This window comes from Ylistrum balloti, unplaced genomic scaffold (genome assembly GCF_031769215.1).
Source record: "Ylistrum balloti isolate Yb309-2 unplaced genomic scaffold, AGI_CSIRO_Ybal_v1 Utg370354, whole genome shotgun sequence".
NCBI classification, from domain to species: Eukaryota; Metazoa; Mollusca; class Bivalvia; order Pectinida; family Pectinidae; genus Ylistrum; species Ylistrum balloti.
The window spans coordinates 42986-66081 of NW_026782252.1; the positions used below are offsets into that span (position 1 = coordinate 42986).

General features: G+C 33.9%; 1 protein-coding gene across 1 annotated transcript in view; it reads left to right on the top strand.

The window, feature by feature from the left end:
• The window catches only part of LOC132553784 (ras and EF-hand domain-containing protein homolog), a 28392-nt gene that overhangs the window by 4435 nt on the left and 861 nt on the right, over window positions 1–23096 (top strand). The window contains 13 exon segments of the mRNA XM_060218063.1: window positions 6949–7098; window positions 8866–8956; window positions 10933–11028; window positions 11403–11596; window positions 13336–13404; window positions 16100–16190; window positions 16834–16931; window positions 17332–17489; window positions 19781–19920; window positions 20281–20493; window positions 21018–21153; window positions 21806–21899; window positions 22710–22824. Coding sequence (XP_060074046.1) covers window positions 6949–7098; window positions 8866–8956; window positions 10933–11028; window positions 11403–11596; window positions 13336–13404; window positions 16100–16190; window positions 16834–16931; window positions 17332–17489; window positions 19781–19920; window positions 20281–20493; window positions 21018–21153; window positions 21806–21899; window positions 22710–22824 — 1645 coding nt within the window.

Sequence of the window (23096 nt, forward strand, 5' to 3'; positions counted from 1 at the left end):
TAGGTATTAAAAGGGGATAATTATATGATTTCTTACAAGATTTGTTAGCTTCATTGGTCGAGAAATCAAATATCTATATACAAATCCTAATTTTATAATTACCAATACAATTTAAATATTAATGCATTCTTTTTTTATATTATATGATATTGGTTTTTTGGAAATGTGTGAAGGTAGATTTGGTATTTGTATTACGTGTCTTAAGCTGACAATAAATCTGTTTTGTGGGTGTTAAGTGTACTCATGATCATGCAGAACATGGAAATTTTAGTATAAGTAGATGATTACCTGTTAAATACACGACTCTATCTTTTGTCGTTCCTTTACATCCGACACAAATATTAACATCACGATGTTATGGTTCAGTGGTTTCGGCTATCTTTCTAGGGCATACACCTGAATTTAAAAACTTGACATGCGTGACAGAAAAACAGACATACAAATATTGACACTGATTATTTTGTGTAGCTTTCGCATATCGTATATATGTGTATACGACTTACTTACATACCCGGCGTGCGTGTGTATGTAAAATAAGACGGTTATTTCGTCCCAGTTTTGACCAGGGATATCCCGCAGTTTAGAAACGTGGCGAGGGAAACAAACCAAGCCGATACTGTGCCCGGTGTTTATTGAATACGCCTACTCATCATGTAGAAAGCACCTGCCGAAAAGTGAATGTTATCACGAAGTGTAACAGACAAATTTAACTTGTAGCCTGGAGCTTATCGCAAACAGAATAGAGACCTTATCGGTAATGGCGACCGGACTATCTACTTGGTCTGACAGTAAAGTTTCTACAATGTGTGATGCACAAGCTTGATATATGTGTGGATTCTACTTAAATCTAGGACACAATATTTTGTCTGTGTGATTAAGTGTAACAAAAGGATTCGTCTCGGGACAGGAAGTATTTAAAACAACCAACCAGGTGATCTAAATTCAACATCAATGTATGTAATGTTGTAGGAGTATTTAACACTTATTACCTGTATTTTTACAAACCAATTCATAGGTACTTTTGCTTTTGCTTTAGATATCTATAACTAGGTAAACTGGACTTTAAACTGTGTGGGATATTTGACCGGGTATTAATAACAATAAGCATAATTAAGAAATGTTAACTAAACAATATGCCATATTAGTGACTCTAAGATGACAAACCCTGACATATGGATGAGAATGCAGATGAATACCCCGTCTCAATGGGAGATCCTAATGTGACTCCTCCCATCCATCGTCGCCTTCCTCGTCTTTGCAAAACTTTATCAGGGAAATCTGAGGATGAGACGTTTACGAAAGAATCACTTTCTGAACGATTGAATCTGTCAGCCGCAGAACTGGATATCGTGTTCTCGGCAGTGGATAGTGATGACGATGGAAAAATCCGAAAGAAAGATCTTTCCCTGGATCTATCTGGCTATAACTCTGGTCATTTGTCCACAAGATCTCCGCGGTCACCTCATTCATCACGAATACGACTGGATTCTATGACCGATGTGGCTAGCACCTTCGATGGACTTTCAGAGCAGAGGTTGGTTACATAAGAATACCACGTATTTCATTCTTTATCAATATAGTGACATATGCTATCATGCTTGTTGCTGTTTCAGAATATGGCATATGAATGAACAAAGGTAAGCGACAAAGCAATCAATTTGAAAGACACCAAGTCGTCACCTCTGACCTACTAATCAGTAAACGGTTTTGCAGAGATCGTAAAAGAGTATGATTTATTGTATTGGACATGAAGACTAGAGTGAAGATGTTGAGGGTCATTTTATCATTGTACTTTTTAACATAACTCACATTTAAGAAAACGATCATAAGTTATTACAATACTGTAACTTCAGATATAGCAAACCCTTATACATCTGGTATAACCAATCTAGTTTGCATAACCAATTAATCTAGATCCATTGTTTGCTTCCACTAGCCTTTAAGTGTTTGGACAGCCCCATACAACGTCATTGTGTCAGAGAGCTGGTATATGTACTAAGTTAATCATTATTTACAATGTAAACATACTTGAGATTTAAAGGATGTAGATTTTAGAAAGGGCTTATAAGTAGCAACACTTACAACAATACGTATGTAGCCTACATGGACCTTCAGTTATAACATATCTTTTCAAAGAACGTTGTGTGGAGACGAAATACATTCCAAAAAATAAACATGTTGATCCGATCCTTAATCAGATCTACCTGGGATAAATAATTATTATATCATACAATGTATCTTGTTTTGAATATGTCAAATACAATGTACAAATAATAATGGCGTGCTGTACTCTACATTTTTATCTATATTTTTCCAGCTGAACATACATGTGTAAACAAGTATACTGACACAACATACCCGGATGCTTTTAGTCTGTAACGTTAGTATGTGTAATGTCTAAAAAGAACATTAATTCATTTAATACCCTCTTCAGTATGTGTATAATACAACCTCCGCAAAGCTATCTTTATCAGCTTTCAGAAACATACGTCAAAACATAGATGAATTAGTTTTTTATCCTATCAGAAAATGAATTCGTGATCTATAAATAGATAAGTAAATATCTACACAATGACACAAAAGTTTTTTGATAGTCACCTTGCCTAGGCACACATACCGCGGTTATCTGTAATTAAAAATAAAATGAGAAACTCGGAGTGACACGTATGTTGTACTCTGAACCCTGATAGTTTTCCCTCTCTGCTCCAATGACCACCCATACTCATCCCTAACGAGGGGTAGGATCAGCCAGGTAAGGATTTCTAAATCCCTTTCCCGTTGTTTGTTATTTCCTTTTGTGACTTAAATTACTTTGTCCTTGACAACACCTACAATTACTTTACCCTCTTACATTACTCCTAACATCAAATTCCGTCCCTTATTGCGTGACGACACATTCACTCGATGTCACCATACCAGGGGGCTTGACTGTTCATGTGTACAATGTGACAATGACTTTTCTATTTGTAAATAAAATACAATCAAAACACTGTTTATTCTATAAGATATCACTCAGGATAGTAGTTGGACGATCACAATTACACGTTATTTACCAATACTCACGTGGTGTAGAATATCTAAAGCCAATGTACAAAATAAACAAAAAATCAATACAAATATACCAGTTTTTAAACGCCATAGAGTAATGCTTAAATGTATTCAGCATATCTAATGTTCAATATCATAAAATGTTGTGTTATACTGTTCGATGGTTGTATATCAATTTTGAACATTACATGTATTTTAAACGTGAGTTGGTAAATTCCCTATAACGTAAGCATCTATTTATCAAGAGTATGTATATTTGCTTCAATAAGAGCTCATAGCCCTGGGACAAGTCGTAACGACATTGTGACAGGCTACCCTAAATACTATGCTATAGTCAGTCTTCGCACGCTTCTATGATCATCGGGAAATTGACCGAAGAGAATGGACATGTATTATCGGACGATGAAATTATTATCTCAGTCTACGTCAGCTGTTAAACCTCATCGGACATTCAATCAGTGATCATATAAATATATCAACAACTGAACATAAACTAAAATAAAAGATTGTGATTTCTGTGATAAACATACTTGCCAGAAGCAACAAGAGTTTGATTTGATTTGGCCACTATTTTAAACATAATAAACAGAACATTTCTTTATATGATATAGATAGTAACGGTGTTCTTTTCTGGACTATTTGTGTGACGTCAGCTCAGAATGAAAACTTCGATACATACTGACATTCCACACATCTGCATGTCTATATGTTTTACAAATATTCCAAATATTACAATAATTCCTACAAAAAATCGTTAAAGAGGGCAAAAATATGAAGAAAAGAAACATATGCCAAATATCGGCTTTTCCTGAATTTATTTATGTTTGTATGTATCTTTTCATTTATCAATATGTACTTAAGAACATGATTGTTATACACTCGTAGGCTTGTGACGCCTTAGTTTGAAGTGCTTTTTCGACCAAAAACGGATTTCTCTGCTGTAGAGACAGTTTAGAGTCCAGATGATTTTTCTTTCAGTGCTGTCCTGGTATTTTTATGACAATAAGGACTGCTAACATCATTTCAGTATATTATGACCAAATGAATTGTCATGACATCAAGACATGTCAAAATCATGACATTTCATTGGAACGCTTTGATGTTTTCTTTCAGTACTTATACAGCCCTGCACTATCGTTCTGAAAACAAACCTCAAGTAGTCAGACTTAACCCTTAGACAAGAAATTTGTGATAATGATTCACACTTTAATTAAACATTATCTCAATCAAATATAATGAACTCCGGGACTATTTGACCATTTTATTTTTAACAAAGATACACTTAAGCAGATAGCAGTTATTATCTCATAAATAGAAAAATATTGTGAATGATTTACCATTGATTGTTGGAATAAGAATTGCCGATGTGGCAGAATGTCGTTTCCCTTAGTCCGGATTATAAGGATTATCCAACAAACCTACACCAACAGTTTTATGAATGAGGTATATAAATACCTACACATGATATGTATAATAATGATTCTCTAAAGCTTAATCTAAGTAAACAATATTTACCCAAATCTGCCAGACTTTTTTCACCCCAGCTTGCTAAATGGTGAGTTTATGAATACTCGTCGACTTGTATATATGTGTTTACGAGATAAATAACAATATACTTTTCATTAAGTGAATTTATGCTAGCGCTTTGCATAAGTACTGTTGTATATGTAACAATCCTCCAACACCACCCCCTTGTAACAGTTTTAATTTGCAAATCCGTCTTTTAATAATATGATAATATTGACACCATTGGAGTTAGGTAACGCATCCTTAAACAATTACAAGCGTTATGCATATCAAGGTATGATCGTAGTAATATCACATTATTGATCCTGCTAACTATTGATCTTGTTTGAATTCTGTTTTATCAGGCATTTATGTTGCGCTCATTACGTCAATGAAAGGGATAGTAGTTTTCGGATCTCAAGGACAAGAACAAACTGCAGTTAGAATGTCTACCTAAGCAATTTTTTTACAAACTCCGTTTACCTGATAGTGCACCATGTTTTGAAAGAAAACATATCGAGATAAAAAAAAAAAATCAGAAATTTGCAAGTGTTGTGCTACTGTCACCATCTTTATACAAAATTTCAATGTTTTATTTAGAAATATCATATTTCGATAAAAGCGTCTTGATTATCGCTATACAATGTAAACCTGTTAAGTGTATGAACGCAAAACAGGTTTTACAAAGATGTGTCTGTATTTTTACTTGATATACTGCTCCAATTACAATTGTCACGTGTTTGTATAAAAAAACTAGTTTGTTATTAAGTTAAACGTAGAAAATATACAACATATATATACGAATATCACAAACGTTACAAGGCGTTGTAGTTTAGAAATAAATATGTATTGGTTTGTCAAGGCCATGCTGATTTAACATATACGATTGCAACAATATGAACAGCTTGCATACATATGTTCTTCATTATTTCACAGTTTATTCAAATTTTACTATGAATAAACACATATTAACATATATACACAATGTATCAATATGGTAATTGCATAAAGTCATGTTTACAAACCCGGAATATTACAGTCATGTCCTTGACAGACACACCTACCACACACATACATGTTTACAGTATAATTTTGTTAACATGTTGATATTTTATTGGTTTTTTTATATTACTAAACATAGATATACAGCTGATAAAACTGAACCTCTGCAGTATTCAATGGACATCTGTAGAAAAGTCAGTCTCTGTGTCTGCTGAAGGACCGAGTTAGCAAAAGTTTGTCTACACTTCATTGAAACAGATTCACATCATAAGGATATTACTGTTTACATTCAGCATTTACAATACATATTTCCATTTCCGTACCATTTGCATTACTTCAAACTTTCATACAAAAGCACATCGGTCAAAATAGCAGCATATGTGTACGGTTGGAAAAATATTTGAAATAATTGAACATGGCATTTATATCCATCATAAACGACATTATGATATTTATCTGAAAAGTTGTCATATAGACTAGAGATTCCATATCAAAATTAACATCTATTACTGTACTGTCTACATGTTGATCTGTAGTACTGCACTTGTTCTGCATGGATATAATGTATCTAATTCTAAATATGTATTGAAAGGTGTTATTCATGTGTCTAACTAGTGGCCTTCAGTCGAAAATAATTTACGTAACCCATATGTCACGATTGAATTCATTCAAATATAGATATGATTCAGAATCAGTATTAAGAAGAAGTTTTAAGATTCACGGCCTTAGCATCGCTGACGCGGCCTTGAAGGACGAAACATTTGTATGGTGCATTTTACTTATAATTTGATTCCACTCTATCTAAATCTAAATTTGTACTAAATTCTATTTGTTGTGTGTCTTATGTACAATCATTGACATCATTCTTATCATTAACAAAAATAACATCTTAAGATATTGACGCAATTTTCTAAATTTGTACTGAAATGTACTAGTTGTTTGTCTTTAATATAATCATTGACATTATCCTTATCCTTAACAAAACACTTTTAAAGATATTGACGTAATTTTCTTGATTGATTTGTCTTACCACCTTTTACCTTATTTATCTTAATCGTCTTCAAGAAAGCGATGTCAGTCGTCGAAATTTGAGCAACAATATAAACACAATCATTTTCCCCAAAAGAAATGCAATAATTTATATATATTTATTTCTATATTTCCACTTAAACGATATTTCAATCACGAAGCGTTATGAAGGATTATGAAGATGTATGCAAACATGCGTATTTCAGAGTTTAAAAAATGAAATGTTGGGTATGTTACATCATATTATATTATTTTATAGTAAATGATTTGTCAAAAATTACTCCAAGACAATCATCCTCTTTCACCGCCATGCTACATGCAACATAACCATTGCCTATATGTTATATTATTCTTGTTTACCAGTCAGGAACAAGTCTGTGAATTGTACCAACACCTTCATGCAAGCGACAACCCGGAACTCCTCGAAAACTTTGAGTCTATTATCCTCGGAGTCATTAAAGATGTTCGAGGATACAAGGTTGAGAACGAACGTCTGGAGAAGAGCTTCCGAAGGTACATCCTTTTAACCTTTTCGTGTTTTATTTTCAATGTTAAACGAAGTTTCAGCATATGTATTTCAACATCTTTATCAAAACCAAACTTTTTTCCATTACAAACATAATTCAGAATGCTGTATAAAGCATTTTCACTCATTTAAGGTTCAAATCAATACTTCTGTATGATATGCAATTGTCAATTCGTTGATATTAATCGTTAATGTTTACATAATTATTTCGCACCTCCTTTGTGAAACTATCCAACTCTAATAGCTTCATTTCCAGATGTTTTCGGCAAAAAGATACAATTTATAGCAATGGTGCACCGTTTTATAAAAATAGATATTTTATATGCCAATGAAAAATACCAATATATTACAAATAGCTAAAAAACACATAATCAAATTCAACATTAATTTCCCCAAAAGTATCATAACGTCAACAAATATCCTATTGTCACATGGCTTTGGGTACCTGATTTCATGTGAAATAGAATTTGCCCTGTCGGTCAGTATTCGTTATTATCGTATCAGATAATGTTCCTGGGTGATATCATTGTATCTCATTACTGCAACATATATTGTTATACGATAGCGTTAGTCATTTGCGAGATATCATCGAGTGCTGAACCTATGCTGCACGGCTCTATCGTGATGTGTGTTTGAACCCAAAAGATTCCTTGCCAGAATTTTCCTCATTTTGTTTTTTCTCATGCTTTCGTACGATTCCACCAATATGTTTGCAATTACAAAACGTTACACCTGACAACTCCACCTGACTCGCTTGCTCCATGACCAAATCACAATCTCGTCACTTGGTACTCCGGCCCGATACATTTCGTAGGAAGGTACAATGTTAAACGAAGTTTCAGCATATGTATTTCAACATCTTTATCAAAACCAAACTTTTTTCCATTACAAACATAATTCAGAATGCTGTATAAAGCATTTTCACTCATTTAAGGTTCAAATCAATACTTCTGTATGATATGCAATTGTCAATTCGTTGATATTAATCGTTAATGTTTACATAATTATTTCGCACTTGGTACTCCGGCCCGATACATTTCGTAGGAAGGTACACTTTCGATAGCTGTATAATATTAGTCATTAATAATGTCCTATTCAATAAAAACGAAAGAGAAATTCGAAATGCCCTGATTTTAGCATATTTACATAATAATAATAATAAAATCGTTTTGGAACATTTTTTGTCATCCGATGACGACTGAAGGTAGCTAGCAGCTGTTCCGTATGTGTGCACACAGACACGATAACAGCGAAATGGGTTAACTGAAAGTACATTTGAGTGGCGGGATTTTTAAAAGGGTTAATGTAAATAGTACCTGATGCTTTGTTTCGAATGCTGTGTTTTTAAAGTTATTTGCATTCATTTATTTGGAAACGAGTATGAATATAACGTAATGTGTTTTAAAACATATTGAAGCATTACAAATTATGATTACTTTTGTATATATAGAAATGATAGCTTGTAAGTATAAAACTTCCCAACTCGCTGTTAAAATTGATTGATATGACATTTGTTGTTTTTGTGATTACAAAATCATCCTGACATTTACATGTATCTACTGTCCGGTCCTTTGTTTCAGAAATACGATTTAAATAGGCCATTTCCCGTCACAGTACTGGAATAATATGAAAAATGAATGATCTAGTCTTTCAACACACTGTGCTGGAAGCGCGCCAGGCAGGAAATTACTAGGTAGAGAGTGTATTTCTTGTTGTTCGTTAAGGTTTGATATATTTAATTATGTCCACTCTAGGGAGAAGGACCAACACGAGAAACATCTCAGACATTTGGAAGAGGAAATGGAAAAAGAAATGAAGAAAATGGAAGAGAAAATAAGACAAAAGGTATGTTGAAGGTTTAGTGTGTACAGAAATCGTTGCATTCATCATTATCCGGATACTAGTATGTTTTGCTGATTGAAGATGTTTTAACCAAAAATCTTAACTATTCAAATATTTGTTGCAAGTTATATATTATCATTTACATGTCATTTCGTTTTTATTTATTTTCTTTTTTTATTTTAAAACGTTTAAAATGTATCATTATGAAAAGTATTTCATGGATATTGTTGTTTGTATGCAATAGATATTTTTATATATCACATCAGTCATACCATGCAGAATCCTTTTACATTCCTTTCCGCGTGAATGAACCATCATTGATCTGATATTCACAATTCCACCATATAATCCTTTGTTATTCTACTCACGTCTTTTATATGAATATTATCAGCTGTTTCCACTCTAATAAAGCCCCGCCCCGGTCTTGTGCGTGGTATTGAGAAAAGAATTTTGATTGCAAAAACTGAGTGCATTTCAATATGTATTCCAGAAAATTCAGCATCTTTCTTATTTTATCAATTCTTGTCCTTCACGTTATACTTGTCTGCATCAGGACCTGTACTTGCAGTTATTATAAGTTTAGTGTTTATTAAGCTGCAAATGTGGGCAGATAAGCATACAACATATGGTGATAGTCGTTATGAGTCATGTTCGACTATAAACGACCGAGTACAATAACTCCAACTCATTTATATTCTTAATGTTTAATATCGGGCTAAATATATAGTTATTTTTATGTGTTTGCGCACAAAATGTCGCGACAGTTTAATACTTTACACATTTCAATATCAAGCACTTTGCCTGGATGAAAACAGCCTTGTTTGTTGTGCTGAAATGTACAACATATTTGCTCCTCCATTTAAGATGAGAACACTGCGATATTCTTTAACATGAGACAAAGAGTTTTATTACAGTGTTTTGTAGCGTGCCATTTTGTTACAACAACCAAATTTGTCATAATAACATTTGTAAAAAATGAGACGTATTTGATTGGATATACCAATATGTCAATATGTTACAAATGCAAATGTTATTGTAACAAATTGAGTTGTTGTAAAACATTGTCATGCTAGTGTTTTCCATAAAAACAGATAAAAAATTTAAAAAAAAAAAAAAAACTTTTTTAACATATTGAAATTATCTTTACCCCTTTTAATGGTTATACCATATAATCAAACATCCGTTTATCATTATTGGTTTTAGAAATTCCAATACAAGTAAGTGTCTTTCCAATAATTAAATTGAATGATTCAGTTAAGAATAGATCCATGTACTTGATGTACCCTACAATTATTAGATAAATGAACATTACGTAATTTACTGAAATATGAGGCTGTTTACCTCCCAGTCTAGATTTTGACATTTCTTTCGATAACAATGGACTTCTCTCAGTCTCATTCTAGGTTCATAATTTAGGCCCTATGCATCACTGACGAGATTTAGAAGTGTGAACAACTGTATTATGTAGTTTTGTTGCTGTGCTATATGTATGTCTTTCGAATAATCTTTCAAATGAGAAATTACTTTTAACTATCCACCTGTGACGATAGCAATAATCAAATTTATTCTTATACAATAATTAATGTTTGACATTATCTATTTTTTGAGTCATCATTTCACCCAAACTTAAACATAAACAAATTAATTTTCTAAACGTTTCTGTCCTGGGTAATTTGTATTCCGTCATCATTTCCGGAACGTTGACATATTTTACGATTTAAACATGCCCTGTGGTTCTATACTGGTGATGTAATTATGAAAGAATGATTTGGGTACACACTAAAGAATCATTCTGGTCTCAATAATTATTACTTATAAACCATATTCTTCTTCCATGAATATTAAGATTCCAATTTCCTGATAAAAGAATTAAATTCTATTTCAACCACGATAGGAAGAAATCATTATAGAAAGATTTTCTAGCTTACATATATTGAGTTTAACGTTTATGCATTGTATGACATTCTTCTATCTTTCAGGAGCAAGAAAAAGTGATGGCAGAGAGGGCTGAATTGAAAAAGGAAGTAGAGGAGGAGTTAATTACATTACGGCAAAACCTCACCATTATGCAGGAGGTAACTATATTATATCGTATTGTACCGGAACAGATTGTCAGCTCTGTTGCTGAAATACTATGAGTAATGTTTTCATCATGATACAAAGCTTAAAACACAATTATATTAAAAGGGAGATAATCCTATCATATTTTTTTTATTCTATTGCAAGATTTATAATTGTATAACTGAAGATTTTTAATTTCTTTAGGATAACTGTGGAATACAAATAACCAATAAAATGATATATGATTTAAAATACCATGGCAATCTCCTCAAAAATACATCTAACAAAAGAAATTTAGATGAAATGTGGTCAACGAATTGTCTTAATGCCTTGGTTTGATTTAAAGAGAGGCTTGGTATTAACAGTTTTATTTTGTTTTATTTCGTAGGAAGGCAACGGTCAGAAAAACAAGGAACTAGAGGAACATCTCTTGGATATGAAGAAACGCCTGGAAGAGATAACTATTGCCAATCGACAACTGAAGAGCGAGCTGACGGACACTCGTACAAACATGGCGCTTGTCCGAAGTGAATTGGTGTCCGTACGAAACAATTACACTGACAAGTGTCGCGAGCTACATCGGTAGGTCACGCGATATCTTTTCACATCTCTACTTCTACGGCTAACATAGAGACAATTTTAACATAAAAAAGGACGAAAACTTACAATCTAGAAAACATTTAATCTGATATGTACGGTGAAGTTTGTTTCAGTAGTGTCTGAATGATTGGCGATAATTGTATATAGGCCTAATTGATATGACCACACAAAGTAACACTAATCATTTAGCGATCAGTGTCAAAGGAACAGAGTCTACATCTCCACACTGGTCCCTACTGTTATAATTACTAGATAATGTAATAAAACACTATTAACACATATAAAGATTATTTTCTACATCAGCAGAAAACCTACGTTGTCTTTCAATTTCACCAATTATCGCCGCTTTGATTACATCATACATATAATACCAGGCAGTGGGCACTAAACGCCAGTCTGTTAGTTTAAGGATATAAATACAGTGATAATTACAGTTTTCCTTTTATGTCTATGTTTTTGTAACAAAATTTGACTTTCTGTCATGATTAACTTTCCATTCACGAGGTGCTTTCTTATTCAATTCTTAGCGTTAAAACAAACATGATAAATGATAGGCATTTATTTCCTCTCCCTATTAGATACGAATGCACGTTAATTGTAAATACCATCGATTCTCGTTATAATACATTAGTGCTGACTCCCAAAACATACATATTTACAGATGAAATATGCCTTCTAGTAACGGAAATTACTGCTTAGTTTTCATAGTTATAGCCTACTGATTACTGTGTATCATTTTTTAAACGTTATCGTTGATAACTCTATTTGAGTCTCTCAACTATGGTTATTTAAACAGACTGTTAATGCGGCCATAAACATAATGGAATATCAATGTGTCAGTAGTGGTATCGAAGGGAAACAACTCTTGTTTATTAATCATGAAAAAACATAAAGTTGTGAAAGTTCCAATACACAATAAAAGTGAAAAATAGTGATTTTGAAAAACATCATCATAATGATATAATTCTGTTGAAGAGTATATATTAATTAGTAGCAACACAAACCCAAGACTTCTGAGGTTATTATCGTTAAACATATAACTATTGTCTTGTCTCTTATCCGCACATTCCACTTAAATATTTCCGTAAATGAGAATTACATGTAGTAACTGTGGATGTTTATAATTTGAATGTTTATCTTTTCGCAAATACCGTGTGTTTTAAAGAAAGAAAGGTATATTGATTAGTTCGTAACTGCGTCACTTAATATATCAATATATCACATAAGCAAATACACAGGAATTCTGAACACTATGTGTAGAATTTATTATGATGAAGCAAATATTTACATCAGGCAATCAAACAGTAGAAATAATCTTCTTGACATGTTTAATGAAAAGATTTTTAAAAATCCATCGGACGTCTTTGAAAGACGAATACATTTTCATGTGCCTGATATCTCCCTGCTTCCGAGGGATGTGATTGCTTTGACAATGTCGTCTTTTATTTATTCTTTTTTTCAGGACGACCATTCAGTAAATACCAAACAAATATACAAATGCTGTCAATTAAGAAACTAAATCAACTTATACTATGTGTGTTAAAGATATGACAATATAGCAATGTTTATATAGGTCACTGTTCCTATATTAGTTTAGGAATAATTGTTATTACTAGCATTCATCAAGTTATATTGAAATCGAGGAACTGTATAGTGTTTTTCTTTTATGTTTCCTCGCCATAAAAACCGTCCATTTATTGGCCCTAATCAATATTTCATAGAGAGAAGGAGACGGTGATGGACATCGTAAAGGAACAGGATAACCTTACCAGGCAGCTTCACCTCCTTCAGTAAGTATCACTTGTGGATTTATCCTAGAAACCAAATCTATTCCGTGGCAACTTATTCTATCTTTTTTTTTTTTATTAAAGTTAACGGTAATTAACTTTCACAAAGGAGATTTACTCTCACACAGCCGGTTAAAGCATTGTATATTATTTCTCTCATCGCTCGTGGTTATTACATGTCGCGAATTGGTTTTAATAACAAAGCCTATGTTTTAAAATGATATGTACAAAGAAATCAATATGTTTACTGTATCTGATTCACTGATCTTTTATTATACCATTGTTCCTATACCTAGTGCGTTATTACTTATCTAATATTCCAACAGAGAAATATAATCTAAATATTCACATATGTATATGTGTGTGTGTGTGTGTGTGTGTGTGTGTGTGTGTGTGTGTGTGTGTGTGTGTGTGTGTGTGTGTGTGTGTGTGTGTGTGTGTGTGTGTGTGTGTGTGTGTGTGTGTGTGTGTGTTTCCGGTTCTAACATAAAGACAAGTCTTTTACATATGAATGTCAGATCTAACACTGTTTATGTATCATTTATGTAAAATAGAGTACCCCTACGACATCTTTAAAACTTGTACATATAATATTTATTTTCAAGAGTTAACCCATCACTGGCCTATTACAAGAAAGCGAAAAGGGCACGAAATCAGAAAAGGTCATTCACACTTATATATGTTGTGTATTGTAGTATCTCGTAACATATAATACTATTGGCATGGCTCTTCCATCATGAATATTCATAAAACTGAAACCCTATTCGGACTTTGGAATGAGTTCGCCCATCACTGTACATGACAGATTTCTTTGTTATGTTGAAACTCTGGTATCTGGTTTTGATCGGATTTCATCTGCAATTTGGATGATTTTTCTTTATTTATCTTAAACTGATTTAGTGGTCATTGCAATATTAACTTCGTCAGAGACATGGAATTAGCCTACAGGAATTACGTCACCAGTAACCAGCACCACAAACAGTAACTAATTCTTCTCGTACCGTAGATACTCTGGCTGTGCGATAATATCATAATTTATATAAAGATGGACCTTTCATTGAGATGATAAAGAAGAATGAAAGAATGATCAAATTATCAAGGTTTCAAAGGACCCTCATAAAAATTTCGAAATGAAGATTCTGTGAAAAACGCACAAATGACTTTGAAAACTCTGTTAGCGTGAGTTATGTAACAGATTTGATTATGAAAAATGACAAATACGTTCAATAATTTTATCAAATGGCTTGGAAACAGTCTTGAAAATGCGAAAATTTTATTATTCATTTATTCTTTTTAATACAATCATCCTGAATGTGACCAATTGCATTGTATAATATACCTGAATTTAAGAGGCCAAAACTACCAGATCTGACTTTACTGGTATTGGTGATGTTTAACATAGTAAAAAGGGTGATTCTCTATATAAAGGTGCTGAAGGTTTAAAACAACAAGAAAATATCAACAGGTCACCGTAATCATAACTTTAAACTCAAAATTAATCAATCTAGGGCAAAATGTAAGAAAAGGAAAGATTTATAAGGATACTCCTGAACAAATACCAGGAGAATAAGAACAGGTGTTCCTGAAGAGTAAGCGTCTTCTGCTTCAGCGGCGAGACTGCCATGTAAACCTTGGTCAATCCAAGTAAGTAATGTCATGTTCTAAAATGAGGACAATGTATACAATCACAAAACTGACGTCCAACTTCATGTTACAGTTGTTAGTAACTACAGGCCATATCTTGTTGGCAAATCAAAAACAAAAACAGAAAATACGGATGTCTATCGATCAGAGTTGATGTTGTAACCTGAGACTGACACTCCCTCTAACATGTTGGTCTCTGGATCAAATAACTGTGCTTTATACTATCATGTAATATTCCACATCTCTACAATTCTTTATTGTTTTATGTTAGCATGTATGTATCAATATTGGGCATGTGCAAATCAGAATGTCGAAGGGCTTTGCATGTTATGCAACTTGTAGTTTTGATATGTGTTTAAAGATAAGTGAAAGGATATCTGTTCAGATGCTCATTTACAAGTGGCATTAAGGTTGTTGAGATTTTGTAAATAATCATATTAATCATCGCTACCGGGTATGAATACATAATTTACATTATATGATTTGTACAACTGACATTACAAAATCAATGAGATAAATGAATACCACCTGCCATTGACGAACAATATCAAATATGATATAAACATCAAGCTCATTTTATCCATTCTTGTGAAAATGCATACTACTTAAACGACAAAAACAAAACATGTTACATGGTTTGTTTCTCATATCACCAATTTTGTGATAGGTATTAGTATTGACTGAAGAAAAAGCGTTAGACACAATGATTCGAGAAATATTGATGAGAGAACTTTAATTTAACTATCATTGCCATCGTGATTACATTAGAAGGTATATATTCTTGTGTGATACAAGTTCAAAGTTCTTTGGTATATCTTTTGTTTTCATTCTTCGACTTCCTTTTATAAGATTGTCACATGATACCCACATGCTTACCCTTTCGTAAAATCTTGTTCTCTTTCGATGACCTTGTATGTTTATTTTGTGTTCTATATAGTTTTGCCCTAGTACTATTGATTTCGCGTTTAAATAACATTTTGAGAACAATATTCTCTCAGTTAAAATGTTAATGAAATAAGTGATCTGCCATAAAAATGATGTTTTAATGTTCTAGTGATGCTAACAAACAGCTACATGATACAAATGATGATTTACGGGAGGCCGTTGTTAACCGCAGTATACCGAAGTATAGCCCAACCCCAATGGTAAGTTACCTGGTCGAATTACTCGCTGATTCCTGTCAATATATATTTTTTCTAGATATTTTCTTAATTCACTATCAACCCTTAAGCGGCCTTGAGACTATGGATACCGTCATCTATATTTCAATAGAAAAAAAAATCATGATAGACATATTTTGAATAGCATAGAAGGTAATTGTGCGATAGATGATACTTGAGCGCTGTTACCGTTAAAATGTAATGTATTTATAAAACAAATTTCCCACTAGCATTATTGTTTAGAATGAGAATACTGCCCTATATGTTTACACAGTAGATATACGGAATCTTAATGCATTTCACAAGAGGAAATCGTTAAAAAATATAATAAAAAGCAGAAAATTATTTTGATAATATTGAGTTTTTTTCTCTTTAATGGGAAATCGATTGATGAGTCTGGAAGCAATGCCAATATCATTAATGCCGTTTATCGATGAGCCATACATTTAACACATTAAAACGATTTTGGCACCGTGATCAAACCTAATCAAATTAGCTTCGTAACAACAAGGTGTCGACTACAAACACGCTGTTGTATGGATATAGATTGTTCGATGTTCCATACTAAGGCGCTGTTCTGCTGTGTTGCATTATTAATGTTACGACATATCATTTTTGACTTGTACAGATACAGAACCATTCCCGATCGTCCTCTAACGCGTCCATGATAGAGAGAGAACGACGTGGTTCTCTCATGAGTGATTACATACATAGTGGTCCTCCATCGTAAGTACTCAATTTTGTCTTCACAAGCATTTTATATTTTGTATTATTTTGTTATTGTAAATTATTTTTAATGTCATACATCATACATATTATTCGCCTTGTGATCTATTCTAGTTCTTTGGTGTGACTTTCTGCCCTGCATGCAGTAGGCTTGTTATTGTTGTATATTGTAATCAGAACATATATTTGATATGTACAGTATAAAGCGATAAGCTAGCATATGCTTGTCATTATGTCCTGTAAATGTTCAAGAATTTAATTTACTAAAGAAATACTAAAGGGCAGTGGACACTCTGATAAACTTAATTGTATATATACATAATGCTTTTACACTGTAAATAACAAACAAAAGTCGGACCAATTTTGGTGATGTATGATACTTTGATACTTAACTTTGCAGTATTAACTCATTGCATCTCAGTCGAGAAACCTCAATAGCCGAAGATGAATTACTTGATGACATTTCTATCTCCGGATCATTACCCTCACCACGAATAATTCGAGCACGACTTCCCAGAGAGGAAACCTGTGAAGAGGATAACATCTGTGATGACATAGGTAAAGAAATAGTAATATGACGATTCAAGATATATTCATATTTTTAAAAGTAAAATGCGCAGTCAATGGTGACAGTGTCAGCGATCAGTGTTACACATAGACACACGTGTGCATTGTCGAGAGCGAAGTCACGAAATGCGTTGGTGCATTATTTTTGTGCCAATAAACACGTTAAATTTTCCCCCATGGAACATTAATAATGCAATTTTACGCTCCGCAAGAGGGTGGAAGTGATAATGATGTGGGAGAGATTCCGCACACTACATAAACAATTAAAAGGTACAGTAAAGCAGCCGTTAGTAGTGCTGCTGTCAGTATTGCTAACTGTCAGTATTGCTACCGTCACTGGACGAAATATGATGCGCAGATCATTAAGATACTGTTAATGTGTAGGTATGTATCATGATATAGTTACTCCTTACATTTGATTGCTTGAAACATAAAGCAAGGTTCCTATGGAATATTAGCTCATACTGCTACTTTATTTTCTCTTTCCTATCATTGTACTATTGTTTGTAATTCTACTGCTGTTTATAACTAACCGCCCCACCCCCCTTTTGTATGTTTTATATAAGTTCCTCTCGTTGTACTATTGTTTATATATGTTCACGTTTTCACTAACGATGCTGTTTTTGCTTTTTTTTTTTTTTTTGTCATCTTCACCTATCGTTGTACCCGTTGTTTGTGTATGAAATTGTTGTGTTGTTTATTTGTGCCATTTTTGTCTGCCATTGTGCTGTTGTTTGTGTTTGTCATCCCTACCTGTCGTTGAATTGTGTTTATTTTTTTCATCTTTTCCTGTCGTTGTGCTCTTGTTTGTGTCTATCATATTTTCCTGTCGTTATACCGCTGTTTTCTTTTTATCTTTTCCTGTAGTTGTGTTGTTTGTGTAAAGCACGTTTTCCTGTCGTTGTACATCAGTGCCGACAGGGACAGCTTTGTGTGATAAACATCATGATTTAATTCCCCATTTTCCTTTTTTCTAGTTTTAGACTTTCCTATTGCACCAACCTGTGGTGTTAACGAAACGTAGGAATTTTACATTTAATAGCATATTCTCAATATCACGATTTCCTTGCAGGAATGGCAGATTAACCATTAAACATGGTTTTGAGAAATGGATGTTGATAAAAAAATCAGTTCTGTAGTCGTCATAATGATCTTGTTGGGAAAGCTTTTATTTCTGTGTTTGATACGAAGTTGGGCCTGATTAATGCTTGCTATTGAGCCTAGTAATTCAATTCTCATTCTCATTGTTGTCATAGGGGGAAGTGATATATTTGAATTAAATTGAATGTTGTACTTGGCAGATGTAGTCAAACATCTACAGGAAAACGTGGTTTTGTTTTCTAGTTTTTCAGCGTTCTTTTTGGAAATACTTCTGTCATTATTTTGCCTTCGTCTCATAGATTAGATTTTAAATTAAGATTCTGATGGTAGGTAATTTCTTTCATTATTGCCTTCTATGTTTTCTTCGTTCTCCATTAGTTTGCCTCCCCTTTGTCTGTTGGTCTAATATTTCTCAATTAGTTTGACGTGTCTGTTTTTATCCTGTATCCAATTTTCACACCTCTGTTTGGTGGTTTGATTATAGTAATATGTTCTTGTCGTTCTACATCAGCCTGGTCCCTCTGTTCTAGTCGTTCTACATCAGCCTGGTCCCTCTGTTCTAGTCGCTCTACATCAGCCTGGTCCCTCTGTTCTTGTCGTTTTACATCAGCCTGGTCCCTCTGTTCTTGTCGTTTTACATCAGCCTGGTCCCTCTGTTCTTGTCGTTCTACATCAGCCTGGTCCCTCTGTTCTTGTCGTTCTACATCAGCCTGGTTCCTCTGTTCTGGTCGTTCTACATCAGCCTGGTCCCTCTGTTCTTGTCGTTCTACATCAGCCTGGTCACTCTGTTCTTGTCGTTCTACATCAGCCTGGTCCCTCTGTTTTGGTCGCTCTACATCAGCCTGGTCCTTCTCTTCTGGTCGTTCTACATCAGCCTGGTCCCTCTGTTCTTGTCGTTCTACATAGGTTTGTTCCCTCGGTTCTGGTCATTCTACATAAGTTTGTTCCCTCGGTTCTGGTCATTCTACATAAGTTTGGTCCCTCTGTTCTGGGTGTTCTACATTAGTTTTTTCCCCTCTGTTCTGATTATTCTCCATTTCCCCATTCGTTTTCCCTGTCGTTCTCCATTCTTTGGCCTTGACCATAATTGCCTCATGTATTTCGGAACTTATACTTACCACCGCTCTGAATTTAATGTATATGCTTACTAACTCCGGTGATTCCTACTTTTTGTTACCAAGCAGACAGCGGGCACTCCACACTTCGTGATCACAACGACATCGACTCTGAGTCAGAAATTCTTCCGGAACACGATACCCGACATAACCACATCCGTAAAACTAGACTCAATCGCAGAGCCTTCATTGATGTCGATGATGAGGTAAAATTTCATATAGTGCATTACATCGCGGTGACATAGGATTTGAATCATAACTCGCAACGTTTGAATAATCATTTTGTCTACTCACACCTAATACACTGTTTCAAACTCTAAAATGATGCAAGAAAATATAATGCATGTTCGGAAATTATATTCGTTTTACGCCATAGTATTGTGGACTTCACTTCGAAAGAATCTTCTAAAATCCGCATTGAATAAGAAATCGGATTACTACCCCATCAATGAAACCGTGTTGCAGACACGTATCCCAGTATCCATCATCATTTCGAAAGTAAATTGGTCGATCTTTTAGTTTAGTGACTTAAGTTTATAACTGTCATACTGTTTGTCTTTTTTTAGGACCCAGACTCACATGACGAAGACTCAGAAGGTGAAAGTCGCTTTGAGCGTGACCCAAGGGTCTATAAATATAAAGACACGTCTCGTCTTCCAGTAACGTCGAACAAACGTGGAAGTGCCAGATCACGAAGTCGTGATAACCAAGCCGGAAGAGATTCGGGTGGTTCCGGTGGTCGCCGCTCTATCAGGAAACAACAAAAAACTAAAAACGAGGTAAATCACTATGAGCCATCTCAGGATCTTCTGAATACGTTTAGATTCAACAATAGCAACACATATGTAAACACAATAGTCTATTATACGTTAAGGTATATAGTTAATATGATCTTGAGGTTCTTTCTTTCGAAATTATCATATGTGAGAAAAATCATTATTGTATGAAATGCAGCTTGATTCCTTTTTGTCACTGCTGTATATGGTTTTAAATTTATATTGAATGATGCTATTCACTTGTGTATCTTTTTATGACCTTTGTAAAATCAATACTTGAATCGTTTCCGACTGGTAGCTTTGGATGTGTTTATATAGAAGTATTTGTATATCATTAGGGGAACAAGGTGATGACGCGCGATATCCAATTCTCCTGATTATGTGTACATAGAAAGTAGGGAAATGTCTTAAGTGTATATCAGAAATTCTCTTCTGCATATACTCAAGCTATTCCAATTCTTTTGTCCTTATTTGAATCGAAACTTACCACTTGGATTGTCACCATCACCTGGAAATTTGAATTCTAGGTCATGCAGCCGATAAGTCGAGAACCTGAGAGAATGTATAAAATAGTGCTGGCTGGTGATGCAGCTACTGGGAAGTCCAGTTTTATCATGAGACTATGTAAAGGAAAATTTGTCTCCAACCTCAGTTCAACACTAGGTAAGTCTGTTTTAGTTTAAAGATCTATTACTGCTTTCATTGTCAATTTTCGTCTGCACCATAATAATCTTAGACTCATCTTTCACTTCTGCTTTTCATTCACTGTTTAAGAATATTTATATCTGGATCGATACGCCTTGTGCACAATATGTGTCGTCCTATTACACATAAAGGATGTAATTTCTAAATAAGTTTCATTTTTTATCTACCATTGTGTCAGCTGAATGTTACAGGACAAAATTTATTCATGGAGTCAGACTTGTAAATCACATCTAGCTTCGTTAATCATGATAACATTTTGTCAGAAGTTCAGTGAAAATTTTATATATTTTTTATATTGTGAAAGTTGCATACAAAGTGGTCGGTTTTCCAGTGATAACTCCTTAGTCAAAATCTTAAAGTCAAGCACACGTCGTTGTGCAGTTGGATGATGTCGTGAACGTGTTCAGGTAACTACAGATAATTTCATGGTCATTACCAATGATGATATCGGCTTAGCCAATCAGACTTTTCCAAAATATGGCATGGTTATAATAATGACATAAAGCAGGATAAGGACCATTACATAAGAATTTTGGGTCGCTACAAGACATCATTAAACGAACAGAAAGTGAACGCACACAAGTATATCATTAATCACTATGTTTTACAGGGGTTGATTTCCAGACGAAAGTGATGGAAGTAGACGGTCGTACCATAGCACTACAGCTCTGGGACACCGCAGGACAAGAGAGGTGAGGACGAGTGTTCCTGTTAGTTCTAAATATATAACCAACAGATATGTTTAAAAAAGTCTTCTGATATTCAAAAGAAAAAGTATTCAGCAGGATGCTTTTCATTGCGACTCAACTGGCCTCCGTGTATATTCAGCGTGGATAAATTGATTGAATGAGATCAAAGTCAATGTATACTGAGGAAACTCTGTAATAGAATGGCTTTTCTTGCGATATTTTGTTTGTAAGTGTCATGGTCGTGAGTGTGTCGGGAAGGCCTTTATCCGTGTTACTGATAGAATAACTGAAGTAACTCTAGCAAATGCATCGATTTTTATGTACATTTATATTAGGCCAGTGTGATTGTACACAACTCCGGAAGAAGGAAATATTTTCCCTTGATCCCGAAATCATCCTCTTAACTATCATATGCAATCAAATGCCGTCTGAAAGGAAATTTATATCAAATGCCTAAGATGTAGCACTCATTTCTTATCCTTAAATGACAGAAATGCATAAGCATAGGTTGTTTACACTAACCCGACAAATATACACACCAAGCACACGTACGATGTTTATAAGCATACACATGTAATCTTGCTGCCAGAAGTACTTATGTGTAGTTTTAATCAACCAATCGTAAACAAATCGTAAAAAGCAACAACTGTGTTTACTGTCATGAATCGTTTTGTTTTCAGTATATTGAAACTAATGTTACTGATTACTGAAATATAAAGTACATCTGTCAAAAAGGTGTATTCGATTTGAAAACACTTCAACTGTGCCATTCACATTACAAAAAAAAAATTTGAAAATTAATGTATCATTTATCTTTAACCGAAGGTTTCGCAGTATTGCCAAATCCTACTTCCGAAGAGCGGATGGTGTGTTCCTATTGTACGACTGTACATACGAGAGATCCTTCCTTAACATTAGAGAATGGCAAGAATCCATAGGAGTGAGTTTAAATATACCATTCACGCTGTCCGATTTATATGATAAAAAGATAATTGTTAGTAGAAGGGCGATATGATTATATCTCGAACTATTTGATAACTGAGGATAAGGATAAGAAATTATGCCATGTAATAAACTGATCAGCTAATTAATCAATTAAGTATATTTTGTATGCATGTATAAAAAGTATTTTAAAAATGAAAAGTGAAAAGTAAGTACACCAAATCTTTATAGGGCAGTTTTTAAGTGGATTTTTTTCTGTTAAATTGGAAT